This window comes from Sorex araneus, chromosome 2, assembly GCF_027595985.1.
Source record: "Sorex araneus isolate mSorAra2 chromosome 2, mSorAra2.pri, whole genome shotgun sequence".
NCBI classification, from domain to species: domain Eukaryota; kingdom Metazoa; phylum Chordata; class Mammalia; order Eulipotyphla; family Soricidae; genus Sorex; species Sorex araneus.
Window position 1 is genome coordinate 139,507,454 of NC_073303.1, and position 19,751 is coordinate 139,527,204.

General features: G+C 36.6%; 1 protein-coding gene across 2 annotated transcripts in view; it reads left to right on the top strand.

Moving 5' to 3' along the window:
• The window catches only part of GSK3B (glycogen synthase kinase 3 beta), a 204,413-nt gene that overhangs the window by 132,570 nt on the left and 52,092 nt on the right, over positions 1 to 19,751 (top strand). For both annotated transcript variants that reach the window (XM_004606697.2, XM_004606698.2), the window contains exons 5-7: positions 2,005 to 2,135; positions 5,130 to 5,236; positions 10,010 to 10,107. In XM_004606697.2, coding sequence (XP_004606754.1) covers positions 2,005 to 2,135; positions 5,130 to 5,236; positions 10,010 to 10,107 — 336 coding nt within the window. The remainder of the gene's footprint in view (positions 1 to 2,004; positions 2,136 to 5,129; positions 5,237 to 10,009; positions 10,108 to 19,751) is intronic.

Consider the following 19,751-nt stretch of genomic DNA (forward strand, 5'->3'; position numbering starts at 1 on the left):
TGTTTGAAAAGAAGTTAGGTCTCATGTTAACTTTCCCTTTGCAGTAACCTTTAAATTTTGTGCCTCCCGCTTAAGCAAATCGATGAACAACGGGACGACAGTGCTACAGTGCTAGTTATTATATTATAAATATAAGTAATAAATAAAATTGTTTTAAATATAAAAATATTTTTAAAGTGATGCCTAATGTCAAAGCTTCATCTGACCATTAACTTGTCTATTGTTTCTAATCACGATAGTTGTTTGTTGAACCCTTAAAATAACTTTTTTTTTTGATAGTATGTAATTTACAGAGGAGGCCAGAAGATGAGTACTCAGAAAGTGTTGTGTTTGTTTTTTTGGGTTTTGGGTGTTTTTTTTTTTCTCCCCCCTCCATATCTTATTCACACACACACACACACACACACACACACACACACACACACACACGCACGCACGCACGCACGCAGAAAGATTTTAAAGTAAACCAAATCACTGATCTTTTGACAGGTGAACAGAAGGTCTGAGTTTGGCTCTATCTTCCATGTAGGCAAAAAAAAAAAAAACATTAATTTTCAATAATTCTTATTAATGGTTTTTGTTGTTGTTTTGGTTTTTGGATCATACCCAGCGATGCACAGGGATCACTTCTGGCTCTGCACTCAGGAATTACCCCTGGCAGTGCTCAGAGGACTATATGGGATGCTGGGAATCGAACCCGGTTCAGCCGCGTGCAAGGCAAACGCTCTACCTGCTGTGCTATCACTCCAGCCCTTGATTTTTTTTTTAAACAAAATATTGAACTAAATTTTCCTTTAGGTTGTTATTATTAGTAGCTAAGTTTCATTTTTGTCTCCTTTGGTTAAGGTCTATTTTTAAATGGCCTTTTAACGTCTAGGTAATTCTGAAAAAAAGTAGCATAAACAGTAATTAGTCCCATTAAGTTGTACTGATGTCTTGCTAGGTCACTAATTATAGATTTTCTCAGTTCTCATCTGAGTTCTCCTAGATCCCTCTTCCCCGCCCCCCACCAGTTCTTTTATAACCTCTGGGGCTTAAATCTCAGAAAAGTTTTGTTATGAGTGTTGAAACTGCAGATACTTTTGGACTGGAGAGAGAATACAGGGCTTAAGACTTTTACTTTTGGGCCAAAGAGATAGTACATGGAACAGGGTACTTTCCTTTCATGTGGCCACTTTAATTTGATCCTGAGCATGGTGTATATGTTTGTTCCTCTCACATTGGCTGGATGTGGGTGTTGCCCACAAAAATGGGGTGTGACAGGGAGAAACTGCAGGTACTTTTAAGTAATCATGATCTGAGGCAGAAAGATTGTACAAGAAGTCAGGTAATAAATTGCCTTGCATGCTGCTGCAGTAACTGTGACCTTGTTTCAAATCCTTGTCTCCATGTATGTACCCAGGGCTGTAGCCCAATATACCTGCCCCAGAAATGAAAGACTTACCTCTGGCATCAATATTGTTATTTACTAGTTAATTTGGTTTAGAATACTTCTGAGCTTTTTGATCTGTATACTGAAATAAAAAAGCCTATCTTAGCAGGATTATAGTGAGATATTAGTAAAATAACTTGTAAAGCACTTTGTAAAATTTTCCTCTCCTTTCCTCACCTTCCTTACTTCCTTCCATTTTGGGGCCACGCCCAGCTGTGCTCAAGGGTTATTCCTCTCTGTGCTTAGGAATCCTCCTGAGCGGTGCTTGGGGACCATATGCAGTGTCAGGGAGTAAACCCAAGTCAGCTGCATGCAAAACAAGCCATGTACCCACTGTAATATCTCTTTGGCCTCAAATTTATTTTTAAGTTTTTAACGGATGTTTCACATGTCACAATTTATAGATATATAAGTTAAAGTTACTGAAATTTTAATAGAAAGGTAACCTGAAATTTGTTAACGGAAAATTTATAGTATTTCATCTGTTCTTTTCTGAAGCTCTATTACCTTGTACTTAAGGATTCTGATTTGTTTAGTTTTTTAAAAAATTTGATTTTTTCTTTTTATTCTAGTTGTATATGTATCAGCTATTCCGAAGTTTAGCCTATATCCATTCCTTTGGAATTTGCCATCGGGATATTAAACCACAGAACCTCTTGTTGGATCCTGATACAGCTGTCTTAAAACTCTGTGACTTTGGAAGGTAAGTTAGCTCTGTTCTCCCCCTACTTTCCTTCTTTCTTAAACTGTTATGCTCTCATCCTTCTATCCTCAGTAAGTTCTTTTAGACTATTTGGGATTTTTAAGTGGTATTAGGATTCTTTAAAATAGTATTAGCATTTTAAGAAATGCTGTAGAATTTGTCCTGTAAGAGTAGTTTTGGCAATTTTTGGATTTGTATAAGAATCTCTTGTTCAGAAATTTAAATCCTAGAAACTATTCCCTTTGAAATATTCATATATTTGTAAAAGAGTATATATCACAGTATCACTGTCGTCTCGTTGTTCACCAATTTGCTCAAGCGGGCACCAGTAACTTCTCCATTCGTCCATGTCACGTTTAGGGTCAGGGGAATGAGGCCTATTCTTGTTACTCTTTTTGGCATATCGAATACGCCACGGGTAGCTTGCCAGGCTCTACTGTGTGAGATTCTGCATCGCTCTCTTCCGGGAGCTTTGTTTTATAGTCTCTGTATCTTGGCCATTGATGAGATTACAGCGTGGGGGTACTGGGGGCGGGATATGGGGAGCTTTGTGGGTGTGACTGCCAAGCTACTGGAAAACTGGGGATCTGGGTGGAGAACGCCCAGTCCCTATCTGAGCAGGCTTGGAGATTTTAGCCCCGGGTGCCACATACCTGGGTTCCTCTGTCAGTTCCTTCATGGGTGAGGCTTGTTCAAGCATGTGGAGAGTGGCCTTGAGCATGGCTGTGGCTGGGTTAAAAGTGTGTGTGTGTGTGTGTGTGTGTGTGTGTGTGTGTGTGTGTGTGTGTGTGTATATAGATATAGATATAGATATAGATATATGTTAAAAGAATATATATAGGCAATTTTTTTATAGCCTTGTTTATTTCCACCAGAATGAAATTTCCCAGAAAAATGATATACATAAATGTATCTACTGCTGTGGGGAAAAAAATGAGGCCTCTTTTTATGAGTTAAAAGGAGTTATCTGTAAGAAGTATTAAGTAAAGTAAGGTTAAGATGCTATAGGATGTTCCCTTTTGTGTTTTAAACACAATCATGTATACAGATCAATTCTTGGTTTATTTATGGAATAATAAATGACAGACTCTTAACATTGATTGCACCTAGGAAGGAAAAGTGTAAATAAATGTAATTGAGAAAGCTACCTTTTCATTGATGTGTGTGTGTATTTTTTGAATTTTTTAATTGTGTGTATATATATTCTTTAGCTAATAAGACTAATTTAAAAAATTGTTAAACCCTCATCAGGCAGTCTGCCCTGTGTTGACTCAATTTTTTTGTTGTTTTCTAATATCAGATACCTATCACAGTACCCAACTTAATTGTGTATGCTGTAGCTTTGTCCCATCAACTATAAGAAAAGAGTGAAGAATATTATATCAAAATACTTATTGGAAGTTTGAAACAAAGCATTCATTATTATATGTAAGACAAACTTTCCAAAACAGATGAGCTTTATTGTTAAGGCATGTCTTTCCCACTGAGAATGACTTGACTGATACGGACTGTAAAAAGACTCCTAACACATCAGATTTAAGAGTTTTTGTTCTCACCATTGTGTCGAAACAGTCTTGTGGACTGTTCTGTTGGTACACAGGTACCACTTTTTTATAAAATATTTGTAGTAGTAAATTGTTCTATAATTGTAAAAGAGACTTCACAAGTATAATCATAGCTAACTTTTATTGCACCTGATTACAATGCTGTCTCTTTTATTTTTTTCATAATACTTGATTTGGACAAGTTGAATTTAAATTTTCTTTCTTTTTGGGTGTGGGGACCACTCCTGATAGTGCTTGGGAGCCTGGGCCATACCTGGTAGTATTCGATCACTATTAAATGATGGTGTCAGGGTTCCTCCACAGCTACACCCAGCAGTAATTAAGGGAACCCTCAAGTACCAAAGATTGAACCCTGGGGGTTGGCAATGTAAGGCATGTTCTCAGTCACTTGAGCCACATCCCTGGCCCAGAAAACATGTTAGACTCTTGGGTAGAAGGGGAGTTTGTAGCAACTTGAAACAGTATAACTCTTGATAACAGTTCTTTCTTAAATAAAATGAAACTCATGTAAGTAAGTGAAGGTGCTTTAGAAGGTGCTTTCTTAGGGACTATATTGATTGCTATGTTGAACTCCTTTGACTCTCAGAGGGTGGGAAATTAACAGCCAGTGCAATTAAAGAGACGGTAGCTCTGTCAAATAGGAGAAATTTAAAGGCCAATGTTACTGTTACTTTCTTTATCTTACAATGGTTGTTCTAACCATATAACTGAAACCCATCTTTCAAATAAAAAGATCCTTTTATAAGATAGATTATTATTAATTACACTGAAATTGTCTTAGTAAATGCTATCTAAAAATGGGTATTAGTATATATTTATGAAGTAGTTGTATGAATGCTCAAAGAATTCAAAACTATAAAATGTTCCTGTCTCCCCTTCAAAACTTGTAATTGAATAAGGTAAGAGTTATCCTTGACCAAAAATAAATAGAAGCCTCGTATTTTGATACCCTCTTGACTACTTTAATCTCTCTTCTTTGATTTTCCTGTATCTTACCTCAAAAATTATTCACCTTCTTTGTCTCGTTACAATTTTGAGATTTTTGTATTTTCTGTATTTGTTCACTATTAGTATATGTCAGTGGTTCATTGCTATAGTAGTTTATTATTTGTCTTCAGTTTACTTTGAAAGATGTCAGTAACTTATTTTAGCATATATAAATATTTAAAATCATGTAACACAGTAAGAAGGGGAAGTTAAATTAAGAGAATGTATAATTAAACTTCTGACAGCAGAATTAGAATTCATACGTCTCAGTAATTTCTTTCCCTAGAGGGATAGGAACAGTCTTTTTATTTGGTAAAGAATGATTAGACAGCTAATAAATTAACAAAGATACAGGGAAAATTAAGTACATTGGGGTGTAAAAAGATTTTTCTTTTATACTTTTATTTATTTATGTATCTACTTTTATTTATTTGTTTTTTAGTGCAAAGCAGCTGGTCCGAGGAGAACCCAATGTTTCATATATCTGTTCTCGGTACTATAGGGCACCAGAGTTGATCTTTGGAGCCACTGATTATACCTCTAGTATAGGTAAGTATTAATTTTAATACAATGGCTACTAATTGTTGGTTGCTTTTTTTTTTAATTGTTTTTACATCTTTGTTTTAATGTATACTTTTTCCTAAAATATTATGAGTGGTCCAGAGAAATAGTACTGGGTTCAGGGTGCTCGCTAGCCTTTTACATGTGGACCCTAGTTGATTCCTGACATTACTTATATTTTGCCCCTCCCCCAGCATAGCCAGAGGGCCAAAAAAAATACAGACATATCTAGATATATATAATATGTCCTAAAATATACTTCTTAAAGAGTAATATACAAATATATGTTGAATTTTTTAAATTCCAACTTACAGAATATAAGCTTTCATACCTTTTTAGATTTCTTAAATTGTCAGAACAATAAAGTTTTTCCTTCTTTAACTATATAATTTGTTTTTAACTTGAGACCTCGAATGTCCCCACATCTTTTTTGTTTTTTCGGGGGTAGTTTCGGGGTTTGGGCCTGGTGCTTTGCTGAGGAGTGAGCCCTGGCTGTGCTGTCAGATCTGGTGAGCTGCATATAGGACAGGTATCTTAATCCCTGTGCTGTCTCTTCATCCAGCCCCTCTTTTATTTTCTTAATTCCCTTGGAACAGTCACTTGGGAACTTGATTACCAGTAAGTTGAAGAACTTGCATCCAATAAGTTTCAGATGAAAGTTAGTCATTCATCCTAACTTTTTTTTTGCTTTTGGGGGTCACACCTGGGGATGCTCAGGGGTTACTCCTGGCTCTGCACTCATGACTTACTACTGGCGGTACTCAGTGGACCATATGGGATGCTGGGAATCAAACCCGAGTGGGCCACATGCAAGACAAACGCCCTACCTGCTGTGCTCCAGACCCCATCCTAACTTTTATCAGAAAGTTGAAATGGTTTTGTTGACATTCCTGCTATTCTGTCTTCTTTTCTTATTTATCCTCACCTAATTTTTTTTCCTTAATGGTTTGATGAAACTATGATTCTTCAGAGGAACTCACCAAAAAACTTTAGATAAAAATGAATTTAAATAAAGACAATTTGCTTCAATCTGTATGCTTGTCATTATCTTTTACCCTCTTTTAATTTGCTAGTAAGAATACTTGTATAGAACATATGATAAACTAGACACAAATAGGAAATTAAGAGAAACACAAATGGCAATCAAAATTCCTTTATTGTTATGCACTGTTTCTGAAAATTCCTAACAGTGTACTGCTACCAAAGATAAAGGAACAAAAAAAAGCACAGTAATAGAGAACAGAAACTTGGGACAGGTTTTGCCTTTTGAGAGATAGAAATTTTCTGATATAAATTTAAGATTTTTAAACAGTAACGTGCCACTTTTATTTTGCCAAAAGGCAGAATGCCAAAGGTCATTTTGGTTTGCTTCAAAGGTCACAGTTTACCAAGCGTTAAAAAACAACAACAAAAAAAGACACATTCAGTGCTAATGTTAAGACAGTGAAGAACACAGATAACATCTTAATATTTTATGAAAATAGTTTTGTCACTTAGGACCTCTGTTAAGGGTTAGAGGGTCCAGAACTCTATAGGAGTGTATCTTATCCTGCACTACTGGAGAGTAAAGTAGACAGAAATGTGTTTTTATGATGTATGTATGGTTCATGGATGTGAGTGTTGCAAAGTTTCATTGTGACTTTGTTATATTCCATCTGTTGAGGAACTTAAGTTTCTGAATTGCTGTGAATAGTAGCTAGGTCAGAGTACTAAGTAAAGTGGTATTCTATTGTAGTAGTTATTAACATGTCCCTCCTAAAGCAAAATTTCAGTCTGTTATCATTGGAGATATCGTGAATAAGATATCTTTTTTCTTTTTATCTGCGCTACTAGTGACAACTGTCACTGGTAGAGTCCCAGGACAAGGATGCAGTCAAGGATTCTCACTTGACACCAACTACCAAATCCTGATGTCATTGCTTGGAAGAACTTCTATGCCATCTATTTTCCAGCAGCTTTATTATTTGTACATATAATATTAAAAATTTGCATACCAATTCACTAGGATGAATGTACCGTACTAAAACAAATGGAGTTTGGGATATTTTTTGTTTTTTTTGGACCACACCTGGAAATGTTCAGGCTTACTCCAGGCAGGGATGGGGAATGGAGCATATGGGCTGTCAGGGATAAAACCCCAGTTGGCTGCATGCAAGGCAAGATCCCTACCTACTGTACTGTCTCTCTGGTCCTGCAGTTTGCTTTTTAAAATAGCAGTATATCAATATTATATGACACATTAAGACACGGTTACATAAATCTTTGAGGAGTGCATTACTTCTGTAAATATCCCAGTACCTGGTACTTCTTTGAAATCTTTTCAGAAAAGAAAAGCAATGCACTGTGTTTTCTATATTAGAAGCTAGTTCTCTAGATACTAATACCTGCTTTCTAGTATCCTCTTTTTTTTCTGCAAACAAAATTCTGACTTTCCAGACTTGGGATTACTCTCACCCAATAGTTCAGCTGAGGCTTTTGTACCCTCATAGCTTAGATTTTATCCCTTTTTTAGGTTTACACCACTTGCCTCTTAAGATTATGGGAGATTTGTTAATAGGCCTAAAACAGAGTAATTTAGAAGTATATTAATATCAAATACATTTTAGAAATATGTTTAAAATAAATAGTGGCTGGTTCTGGCAAGATTATTGCCATATTTGAAAATGATAAGACCTAACTAAGCCTGATAACTGATTATATTGTCTTATTGAGAAATGGTAAGAATGAGAACAAATAACTCCTTTAAGATGAGAAATAGAACTTACAAATATTCTTTATTCTGAGACAATGAGGCAGTTACTCAAGATAGTCATGTCTTAATTAGGCATTGAAACCCAGGTATCTTTGAAGTATATAGGGTAAACTAGATAGTATTAGAAGATCACTTTTGCTATGAAATGGAGTTTAGCATGAAACAGTGCTGTTTTTTGGCTTAAACTCCAAATGGTCAGAAATTCATTAAGCCAAGGCACTTTATTTTTGTCCCTCCCTCCCTCTCTCTCCTCCCTTTCTTCTACTCTCCCACTTCCCCTTCTCTCTCTCTCTCTCTCCCACCCCAAGACTGTTCTGGGGTCTGGGTTCAGGGATCACTCCTGGAGGGTTTAGGAGACCTTATGGGATACTGTGGATCAAACCTGGGTTTATCATGTGTCAAGCAAGCTACCTACCTGCTGTACTATCACTCCGGCCCACCTCCTGTTTTTCTGTTTTATATTCTAATATTCTGTTTATAGAACTTCATCAGTTTGTCTTGTGAAGTCCGAACAGAAGAAATTTTGGTGTCTCCTGAAAAGTGAATGATAAATACTAGTTTTAGTAGTTTGTCTGAATTCAAGATCACTAGTCTGGTTGCCACATGAATCTTTGGATTGTTACTCTTCTGGGACAGCCAGTAAACAGTAGTATTCGTTAATGTTTACTCCTTGCCTCACATATCTGTAACTAAATCTTGCCTTAGAAAATGTTTCCCATGTTTATTTTTAATGAAAAGGTAATTGAAAAATATCAGTTTTTCAATTCCTCTGGGAAGAATTACTCTGTGATATAGAGGAAACAAAAAATACATGTTATCTTCCATCTAATTAGCTACCAAGATAAAGGACTTTGTAAACTTACAAAGATCTAAACTTTAGATCAAATAAAACATATACATTCATAATATTAATGCTCATATTTAATTTTAAGAATTTTAAAAGTTTGGCACCAGAGATACAGTACAGGAGAGTGGGCACTCACCTTGCTTGTAGCTGCACCAACTGTCACTCTGATTCAGAGTTTCATCACCATATAGAATGCTTTGAGTACCACCAGAGATCACTCCTGATCACTCCAGAAATAACCCATGAGCACTACAGGCATAGCCCCAAAATAATAAAAACATAAAGTTTTAAAACAAAAAGACTCTACTCATTAAGCTGTTTTCCAGTAAGACAATATAATAATGATGGCTATGGGCACATAGCTCTAGTTCTATTTAAATATGGCAATTGTTGGCTTTTAATGAAATGAAAATTTTATAGTATTTGCTTCACATATTTGCAAGATAGGTGTTTTGATTATTATTACTTAGAACTGGACACAATCAATTTGAATTTCTTAAATGAGTTGTGTGTCATTTCTCTACATCAGTAAAACGTAGTCATTCCCATTCCTGCTGTATAGTATATCTAATTGCATAAGGACAACCAAATTATTTGTCTCATGCCATTCATTGTTCTCCTTCCTTATTAGATAGGGAGCTCAGCAATGTTTCATGTCTATATCCCTTACACTTGACTGTAAGGTTGTATAAAATCCAAAAATCCAGAAACTGAAAATTAGCTTTTCCTCACAGGAACTTTTAATATGATGAGTTAGAAATCAAGTAATATAAAATTTATCTTTTATTTGATAATACTCTTAATGAAATAAGGAAATGCTGCTAGTTATTATGCCAACAATGGATCTAAACCAGGACTATTTTGTGATAATATTTTAAGCTTGATAAATATCAGTTCAAGTTAATAAATATTCACTACATAATCAGTGTGTCTTGGTTGTTAAAGATAGAGTTTACTCTATTAGAGTATTCTTACTGGCCTTATTTCCTCTATGGAAGGTTTAACAATTAAAAAATGCAGTTGATAACTTTTCCTCTGTTTTGGTTTTTACAATCTTTTGCTTGTGATGTTTACTCTGATCAGAGTAAAATAAAATGTATATGTAAACGTGTTTTCAGTGCACCTTAGACTACAAAGTATTAATAAAACTTGTTTTTTCCAGATGTATGGTCTGCAGGCTGTGTATTGGCTGAACTGTTGCTAGGACAACCAATATTTCCAGGAGACAGTGGTGTGGATCAGCTGGTGGAAATAATTAAGGTGAGAAGACTGAATCACAATTTTTAAGCGGAACAGATTTTTTTGTTATCGCATGAATCTCTTGTAACATACATATCCATAACATACATATGTAACATACATAAAAAGCTTTTTAAAATGGGGGCTAGAGCAATAGTACAGTGGGTAGGGTGTTTGCCTTGCACGCTGCCTACCCAGGTTCGATTCCCAGCATCCCAAATGGTACCTTAAGCACGGCCAGGAGTAGTTCCTGAGTGCAAAGCTAGGAGTAACCCTAGGTGTGACCCAAAGAGGGGGAAAAAAAACACCATTTTAAAGTGGAGGAAATATTCTAATCCTAGATAACAGAAATTTCAGTTATAGAGAAGTTTTAAGAACCCAACCTTTTGGCTTTTGATCGAAATGTTATTCTGTTGTATGACCATATGATCCTAGATGAGTTTGGATATATGATTCAAAATAAGTATATATTATTTAATGTACTTAAGAGCCATAAAATCAACATGTATATGAAGTGCATAGCAGTGAAAACGTGTTTATTTTTAATAATAATATATAACATAAAAGAATGAGTATCAGCATGTACAGGTAGACCACTGATAGAAACAAAATTATGATTTAGGATTTATTAACATGCTTTTATTAGCTCTACTAACATGTAATTAATATTTAAAGGGCTGAAATTAATTATCTTTAGGACAGCTAGTCTGATTCTAATTGAGGTTTTAAAAGTCTTTGATTCATTCTGAATGAAATTTTGTGTAGGAATTCAGTTTTCTCCCCCATCTCCCTTTTAGTATGTGGCTAACATGCAAAACAGTTTTCCCAGTACAGTTTGTTACAAAGGTTACATTCCTCTACTAAATGGACTAATCTCCTTAGTCTTAATGAATTCTGTGTGTCTGAGGGTTTATCTTGGGGTGAAATTCTATTCCATTGGTTTCTGAGTTTGCTTTTGTTTCGGTTCCACACTGTTTTTGTTTATAGTAAAAGTCAGAGAATGTAATTCCTCCCATCTTCATTTTTCTCAAAATTACTTTTGACTATTTGAGGAGTTTTAAGGTTTCATATAGTTTTTGTTCTGTGTTCTTGAAGAAAAACATGGGAATTTTGATAGAGATTGAATTAAATCTGTATGATGCTTTGGGTGGGATGATCATTTCCACAGTGGTAATTCTTACAAGCCATGCATGTGTTAATATATTTCCACTTTCTTTTGTTGTCTGCTTTTTATAGGTTTTTATTTTGGGCCATATTTGGAGCTAGTTCAGGGATCCTATAGTATCTAGAATTGAATCCAGAACCTTATGCATGAAGTGAAGTGCTCTACCACTCATCTGCATTGCTAACTCTTAATGGTTTTTAGCTCCTGACGTAAAATGTCTCCTTTCTTTTGTTTAAGTGATTCCTGGGTACTAATATTTTTGGTCACAATTGTAGAACACGGTTTTGTTTTCTTCTGATTTGTTGTTTGTATGTGGTAGAAATACAGCAGATCTTCGCGAGGGTGGCACACCTTGCTATACTTGGGGGTTACTGTCTTGGCAGGGATCATTAATATCTTCTATAAGATGTCACTAACATGTTGATAAAGGTTGAGCCTTGTGAACTTACGTACGTCTATCTGTATATATTTCCCTCTATGATTGATTGCCTACTATTTGAACCCCATCAAATGTGGTGTTGTAGGTGTGTAGGGTGTGTGTTATGAAGTGTGCAGGAATAGCTTCACTCATGTGTGAGGTTCGGCCCAGTTGCGTTCTGGAGGTTTTGGCTGCCGGCTGGGTCCCTTGGGACTGGGAGGGCTCTCACCCACGCCCACACAACGCCGCCCGCCGCCCCCTCCCCCCGCCCACCACAAGCGAAACAGCTTGGCGCAGGGTCTGGTAGCGTAGTTATAGTGAGCTTCACATTATGCTCCCTTCCGGAAGAGAAGGCCATGCAATCTGGATGGTGGCCAAAGACGAGATTATGAGGTACCAGCCAGAGGTGGCTTATGGCGTGACTGCTGGGTCGCCAGAGACGAGGGAAACCGGCAGGGGATCTCCGCTCTTGGCCCCGTTGAACTCCGAGTTCCCAGTCACAGAGTTCCGCATACCTGTGGAAGCGTGTATCTCCGCTTTCTTGAGTATTATCATTAGTGTTGAATTTTGACAGAAGGTTTTTCTGCATCTTATGATCATATGATTTTTATCATTGCAGTTTTTTTTGGTGTTGCATCACCTTTGTATCCCTGGAGTGAATTCCACTAGATTATGATGTATAATCCCTTTGATGTTTTGTTGAGTTTGATTTGGTATTGTTGAGGATCATTGTTTGCACATTCATCGAATACTGGTCTGTAATTTTTTTTTTTAATAACAGTCTGTTTTTCCTCTGAGGTTAACGTGTGAAACTATGAGGAAGAATTCATGTTTCCTCCGTTTTCTGAAACTGCTTGAGAAGTAAAAGTAATAGGTACTCTTTGAAAGTTTGGTAGAACTCATTAATAAACCCATCTGCACCTGGGCTCTTGTTTTTGTTTGTTTTGGTTTTGGGTCCACACCCAGAAATACTCAAGGATTACTCCTGGTTCTGCACTCAGGAATTAGTCCTGGCAGTGCTCTGTGGATGCCATATGGGATGCCAGGAATCCAACGTGGGTCCATTTGACCAGCTGAAGAACAAGCGCCCTCTCCACTGTACTAACTGTGTGGTTCCTGGGCTTTGGTTTAGGGGTAGATTTTTGATTACTGCTTTCTACTTACCTTTAGTAATGCTACTAATTTCTCTGTTCAGATCTTGTACTTGGTGCTGTTTTTCCTAGGTTCTCCAGTTCCGTAGCATAAAGTTGTTCATGGTAATTTTTTTACGGTCTTTTATATTTTTGTTGTAATTTTTCTCCTTTAATTTCTGATCCATTTTTTTCCCCTTTGTGAGCTTTAGCAAACGATTTGTCAATCTTTGTTATTCTTTTTAAAAAAGTGCTTCTGGGGCCAGAGTGATAGTACAGTGAGTAGGGCAATTTACGTTGCTCATGGCCAACCCGGGTTTGATCCTTTGCATCCCTGAACACCACCAGGAGTACTTCCTGAGTGCAGAGCCAGGAATAACCCCTGAACATAGCTGGTTATGATCCAAAAAGCCCCCCCATGCACCCCCAAAAAGTAGTTCTTAGTTTCATAGAACCTTTTTCCTTTTTCATGGACTTCTGGTTTTATTATTTCCTTCCTTCTGCTTATTTCTTTCTTTCTGTTTCCTTCAGTTGTTGTTCTTGCAGTTTTGTAAGATTGGGAGTTAGATTATTTATTTGAACTTCTTTCTATTTCCTTATGTCTATATTATGCTGTATTTCCCCCCTCTTAGTACTGCATTTCTGTGTTCCATAGATTCTACTAGCTTGTGGGTTTTTGTTTTTTGTTTTTCATTTTTTGTTTCCAGAACTCTTTAAATTTCTTTTCTTGTTTGATGCATGGCTGTTCACTTGGTATTTAATTTCCAATTTTTTTTAAAAAAAAACTTTTTTTTTTAATCTTCATAACATTATAGTCTAAAAAAGGAGTTGATACAGTGTCTCTTTTCTTGACTTTATGACTTTTTGTCCCAGCTTCAGTCAGTCTCCTGGAGTGTGTTTCTTGGGCAGTGAATAAAAACTGCTGAGAACTTGTCTCAATTGCTCAGTAGCTATTGCAGCTCTGGTCTGTAGAGGCAAAGTCTAGCCAGCCTTAGTAGCAGCTAAGGAATGTGACGTATGTATTGAGTGGCAGCTGTATAGTGAGCTGATCTTCATTGCTACTATGGGATTTGCATGTATTTGCCAACACCTGGCTATAGTTAGAGACCCAAGACTCAGTAGGCTCAAATAGCAAGCAACCATGGCGTTGTGCTGCACTTGATTTGATAGCTCTGTGGCACCAAGTTTTAGCCTTCAGTGGCACTGGATGAAGTAATTCATGAGTGCCCCAAAGTGCTTGAAGCACTGTGTATAAGTTGGTTGAAAGATGACTAATGTGATGAGTTTGAATTGGTCTGTTGGACTACCTGGTATACATTAGATTTCTGACAGCTTGAGGTTCCTTTTCAGCAATTTCAAAAGGCCATGGTGACCAAGGAATTGTGGCAAATGCAAGTCCAAGGATAGCAGTGAGCCCAGTTTGTTCAACCTTTCTTAACTAGGCAAACATTGTCTATACTGCTGTATTTGGCGGATCTGAGCACCATTCTTGCTCTCCAGAAATGTTATGGAAGGTGTATCCTGTTTACTATCTGACCTTAGTCACTTGGGTTGGGCCATGTGCTTGACTGAATAAGACAGTCTTCTACCAGCTTGCCATCTTAACAGTCAGCACTTACATTCCTAATGGAACTATCAAATGGTATCCCCTAGCTTTCCAGGGACAACAGAGACTGTGTGTTCTTCCCCTCTAGCCCAGCTCTGTCACTCACTTACCTACACACTAAAGAACTAGAATTGTGCTTCTCAGGAGTATCTTTCCCCTTCGTCGGTCTTATTAGCTTAGGAACCTGAGTCTGCTCTCCATTTTAGCCCTTCAAAATATTTAGGGAATTACTCTCCCCCAGTAAAATAAATCATCTTATGAGTTCATACAGAAAATGAAGAACTACATAGCAAACCTAATGAACAGTAGAAAACTTACCTCATAATTTTATTAACTCAAAGCAGTTTTGTTGTCTTAATAGTTTGGGGCACCAAAATAGTTTTCAATAAAGACTCATTGAATTATACAACCAGATCATTGTTTATTCATGAATTTGGAATTACCTGAAAATAAGAAAAAGTAGTGTGACTGATACACATTTTGTATACTGATATATATTAACTGAAATGTCTGTCTAAATAATTTATGGCACTTTTTAGTATGTGTTTTTATAAGCTGAGACAATTTTATCTCATTCTAGCTAACATTTGTATCTTCCTCCCTCCCCTCTGGGGTGGAGGAAATGAGCACAATGAGTAGGAACATGTGCTTCATGTACCGGACCTGCAAATCTATTCCCTATGAAGCACAGCCAAGAGTGACCCCAGAGTTCAATCAAGTGTGGCCCAAAAACCAGGGGGGAAAAGCCTTGCAAAATACTTACAATAAAATTAAAATACATTATCTGTAAGGTTAATATATTAAGCAGAATAGAATTGACTGTTATGAAAAATAATTTCTAAGCATGAAGAGAAATACTTAACTTTCTTGTACTGATTTTATTTATATGACCACAATAGCATGTTAACATGTTTATTATACCAGTTAGCATCCAAATGAAATATTTGGGTTTTCATGATTTTATAAAAAAGTAGAAATTCAATTCAGAGCTTCTCAACTAATAATTTTTCTTACATTCTTTCTTAAAATATTATAACTACAAGAAGTACCTGATGTAGTTCAAATTGCCTGGTAAGAAATAAAATGTGCACCAAAGCATTAGCAAAGAGAGTACAGTATTTTCCTTGCATGTGGCCAACCCAGGTTCAATCTCTGGCACTGCTTATGGTCCCCAAGCCTGCTAGGAATGATCCCTGAGTGCAGAGCCAGGAGTAAGCCTTGAGTATCACTAGGTGTGTCCCCCAAACAAAACAATAAAAGAAAAAAAATTATCCTTTGCTATTTCTACTATCATAGATTTTTAAAAGGTAGTCTTGTTTTTCTTTTTTTAATAGTGCTTTTATTTTTTTCAGATTTCATTTTAGTAAAGCCCCGTGAGTTACAAAGTTATTCATAGTTGGGTTTTTGATAGACAATGTTCCATCACCAATTCTTCCACCAGTGTCCCCAGGTTCCCTCTCCTACATCATTCCCACCCCCACCCAAGTTTGCCATCTTGACAGGTATCTTTTACATTTGGTTATTAAAGCTTGGGTCTTGTGATTTGTTGTTGACTTTATGGTTTGGATATTTACACGGTAGTACAGGAGACCAAGCAAACAACACAGACGCACTAATACAAAGAAAAAATAAGAGCAGTGACTGAAGAGTCATCCATTTTGTAGGATTTCAAATGTTAAATGTATTATTATTCTGTTTATACTTAAAATTTAAAGACTTGCTGTAAACATTTATTTGCAAATAATTTGAACTTTGCTTTCCTTTTTTTAATTTCACTTTGGTTTCAGATATGGGTATTTTAAAATTTTGGCCCATACCCGGTAGTGTTCAGGGGTTACTCCTGGCTCTGCACTCAGAAATTACTCCTGGCAGGCTCAGGGGACCATATGGGATGCCTTGGATAGAACCTGGGTTCTGCCTGCCATAATATCTCTCTTGCCCCTAAATACGGATGTTTTTTTTAAAAAACTTATTTATTGAGGACCAGAGCAATAGTGCAAAAGGTAGGGCATTTGCCTTGTGCATGGCCAACGTGGATTCAATCCCTAGCATTCCATACGTTTCCCCAAGCCCTCCAGGAGTGATCCCCGAACTTACTCTTAGCAGAGCTAGGAGTAAGCCCTGAGTACCGCTGGGTGTGGCCCCAAACTCAAAAAATAAAATTAAAATATTTAAATATTCATTCCTTGATTTGGGAACCACTTCCAGCTTGGTGCTCAGGGGTCAATCCCAGGACTACTCCAGAGACATGTGGTTCTGGGGCTTGGACCAGACTTTCTGCATGAAATGCATGCAATTAGCCCATCTTTTTGGTCTTTTTTTTTTTTAATTTGGGGTGTGTCTGTGTGTGTGTGTGTGTGTGTGTGTGTGTGTTTGCATGTGCACATTGTTCATACCAACAATGGAAGTGGACCATGAGTTACCATGACTACTACTAGGAAGTACTAGTATTCGCTGCACTACTTTCGCTATCTTTCCAGTCTTCCCATTACTTTCTTATAAAAGAATTTTAGGGTAGACTGAAGTAGAGTCTCACCTCTTGATGTTAGAATTTCAGTATATCTTCCAGATTTGGGAGATAATCTTTTAAAGTTGTATTTAATCTCTTTTAGAAAACCATGATGTAAACTTACAGATACTTAAATTAATGCAGTAATAAAATTTTTTAAAAGTAAAGTTACTTTCTAGGGGGCTGGAGCAATAGCACAGTGAGTAGGGCGTTTGCCTTGCACGAGGCCAACCCGGGTTCGATTCCCAGCATCCCATATGGTCCCCTGAGCACCGCCAGGAGTAATTCCTGAGTGCAAAGCCAGGAGTAGCCCCTGAGCATCACCGGGTGTGACCCAAAAAGCAAAAAAAAAAAAAAAGTAAAGTTACTTTCTCTTGTAAAACACTTTTGCTTAGCTATTATTTAATTTTGTTAGTGATAATTGCTCAATTTAGATCTCTACATAGCCCTTGCACAGGTAGAGCTGATAAATTCAGATCTCTAGCAAAAGATATATGAACTTGAAAGTAGAAAACCACAAAATTTATGTATTTTGGTTATATTATTGCAACTAAATAGATGAACTTGACTTCTTAAGGCATCTATCAGGAAAAAATACATGTAAAATCATTAAACAGTGGAGAGTTGGATTTAAAGAAAAAGGAAAGAACAGAATTTTTATTTTTTTTTTTTGCTTTTGATTATTTCTTTAAAAATTGTATTGCTGCAATTTCAAAACCTTGCCCATTGCCATGCCTCTCCAGGTAGATTGTTTGCCTAACTGGCAGCTCTGGGGCATTTTCAGAAAGAAAACATGCAGATTCCCCTCCCTCTGGCTAGGTGCACCAGTTCCCACACCTAGACACTGCTATATCCAGGTATCCAGCTCCACAACTCGTAATATCAGAGAAAAATAAGTCAGTATACTATAACACATTCACTAGGATAACCAAAATAAAAAATATGGAAAGATTAAAATTGTCTTGTTTCTAATGAAATTATAAAATAATATAGCACTGTAGCACTGTCATCCTACTGTTTATCGATTTGCTCGAGTGGGCACCAGTAATGTCTCCATCATGAGACTTCTTGTTACTGTTTTTGGCATGTCAAATACCAGGCTCTGCCATGCGGGCAGGATATTCTTGGTAGGTTGCTGAGCTCTCTGAGAGGGGCAGAGGACTCCAACCCTGGTATGCCTCATGCAAGGCAAACGCCCTATCCACTGTACTATCACTCCAGTCCCATAAAATAATATAAACCAAAAAATGATTTAAACTTTGGGTTTAAATGATTTAGACATTGAGTTGCCATGTGACATAGCAATTCCTTTTATAGGCATGTATGCCAGAGAAAATTGAAATTATGTTCACACAAAAACTTGTATGCAAATGTTTATAGCAGCAAAAAAAAGTAGAAATATTTCAATTATCTGATAAATTGATAAACCTCTATTTGAGCTCAATCTGGTTCTATCCCCAGCACTGCTTATGGTCCCCTGTCACCAGCAGGATTCATTCCTGAGCATAGAACCAAATAAAAGTCCCTTTGCACCACTAGGCGTGGCTCCAAACCCCAAATATCAGATACAATAACTGTACAAGGGTTTGGGATATTACTCAAAGAGCTGGAGAGTGTGATTTGCATGCCATACCCCTATATTTGAAGCACAGCATCACATGGTCCATAACTAATGTATCTGGGAATAGGGCCATATGCCATTTATGTGAAATGAACAGAATAAACAGGTCTCTGATGACATTTCTGCAAATGTCAGGATCTCAGCAAGTAAAATAAACAGCTACGTGGTTGCAGGGTTCCATTTTGAGTGATAAGCATATTCTAAAATTAGTATCAGAGATGTACATCTACAAATACAAATACCTAAAAAAACAAATACTGAGTTCTTAGCCTGTGGTTCAGTGCAAGGGCCCAGATATGTTGTTCTGCTTGGGCCCTGTGTGACTGGTTTTACCCATTTATTTCTTCTCAGGGGCCTTTGGAGCTGCATCCTGCAGTGCTTGGGGAAATATGTGATACCTGGATCAAAACAGGGTCAACTTGCATGCAAGACATTCCACTTGATATTGGCATAATATACATATACATAATGTATCTTATTATGTATATAAGGTCAACTTGTATGCAAGACATTCCACTTGACACTGACATAATATACATATACATAATGTATCTTATTAGGTATATGATAATGTATATAAGTGTGTATTATCACATTACACTTAATTTGTATGTGGCATGACAGGGTCAACTTGCATGCAAGATATTCCACTTGACTCTGGCATAATATACATATACATAATGTATCTTATGTATATGATAATATATATAATAAGTATATATTATCACAGACACTTAATTTGTATGTCATTAACAATAGTTAAATTATGAGCTCATTTTCAAATATATGAGATATATATATAGTATTTGTCTTAGAAAAACAACACTGAAAAAAAAAGAAAACAACACTGGGTTGCATAAAGGAGTAAATTTTGTAAGAAATTAATCTTGAAGCTGTTGTTATTTTTCAAAACAGACAATGAGAATTGTCTGCCTGTTGGAACAATAGTAGATTTGTTATTTTCACTATTTCTTAAAGAAGGCAGTATTCTCTGACCATAGTGTTGTAAAAGACTCTAGAGCAAATTTCTCATATTTGTATCTCTGTCAGTCTGGACCCAAAAAGGGTGCAGGACCTAATCAGGTTGACAGATGTCATAAGGTAGATGGAGTACAGGAAAAAAATGGATATTTAAAAGCATCCATCCTTTGTACTAACTAGTTCAGCCTCCCTGAAGTACTTTTAACCAAATTGTTTAGTGTTTTCAGACAACTTG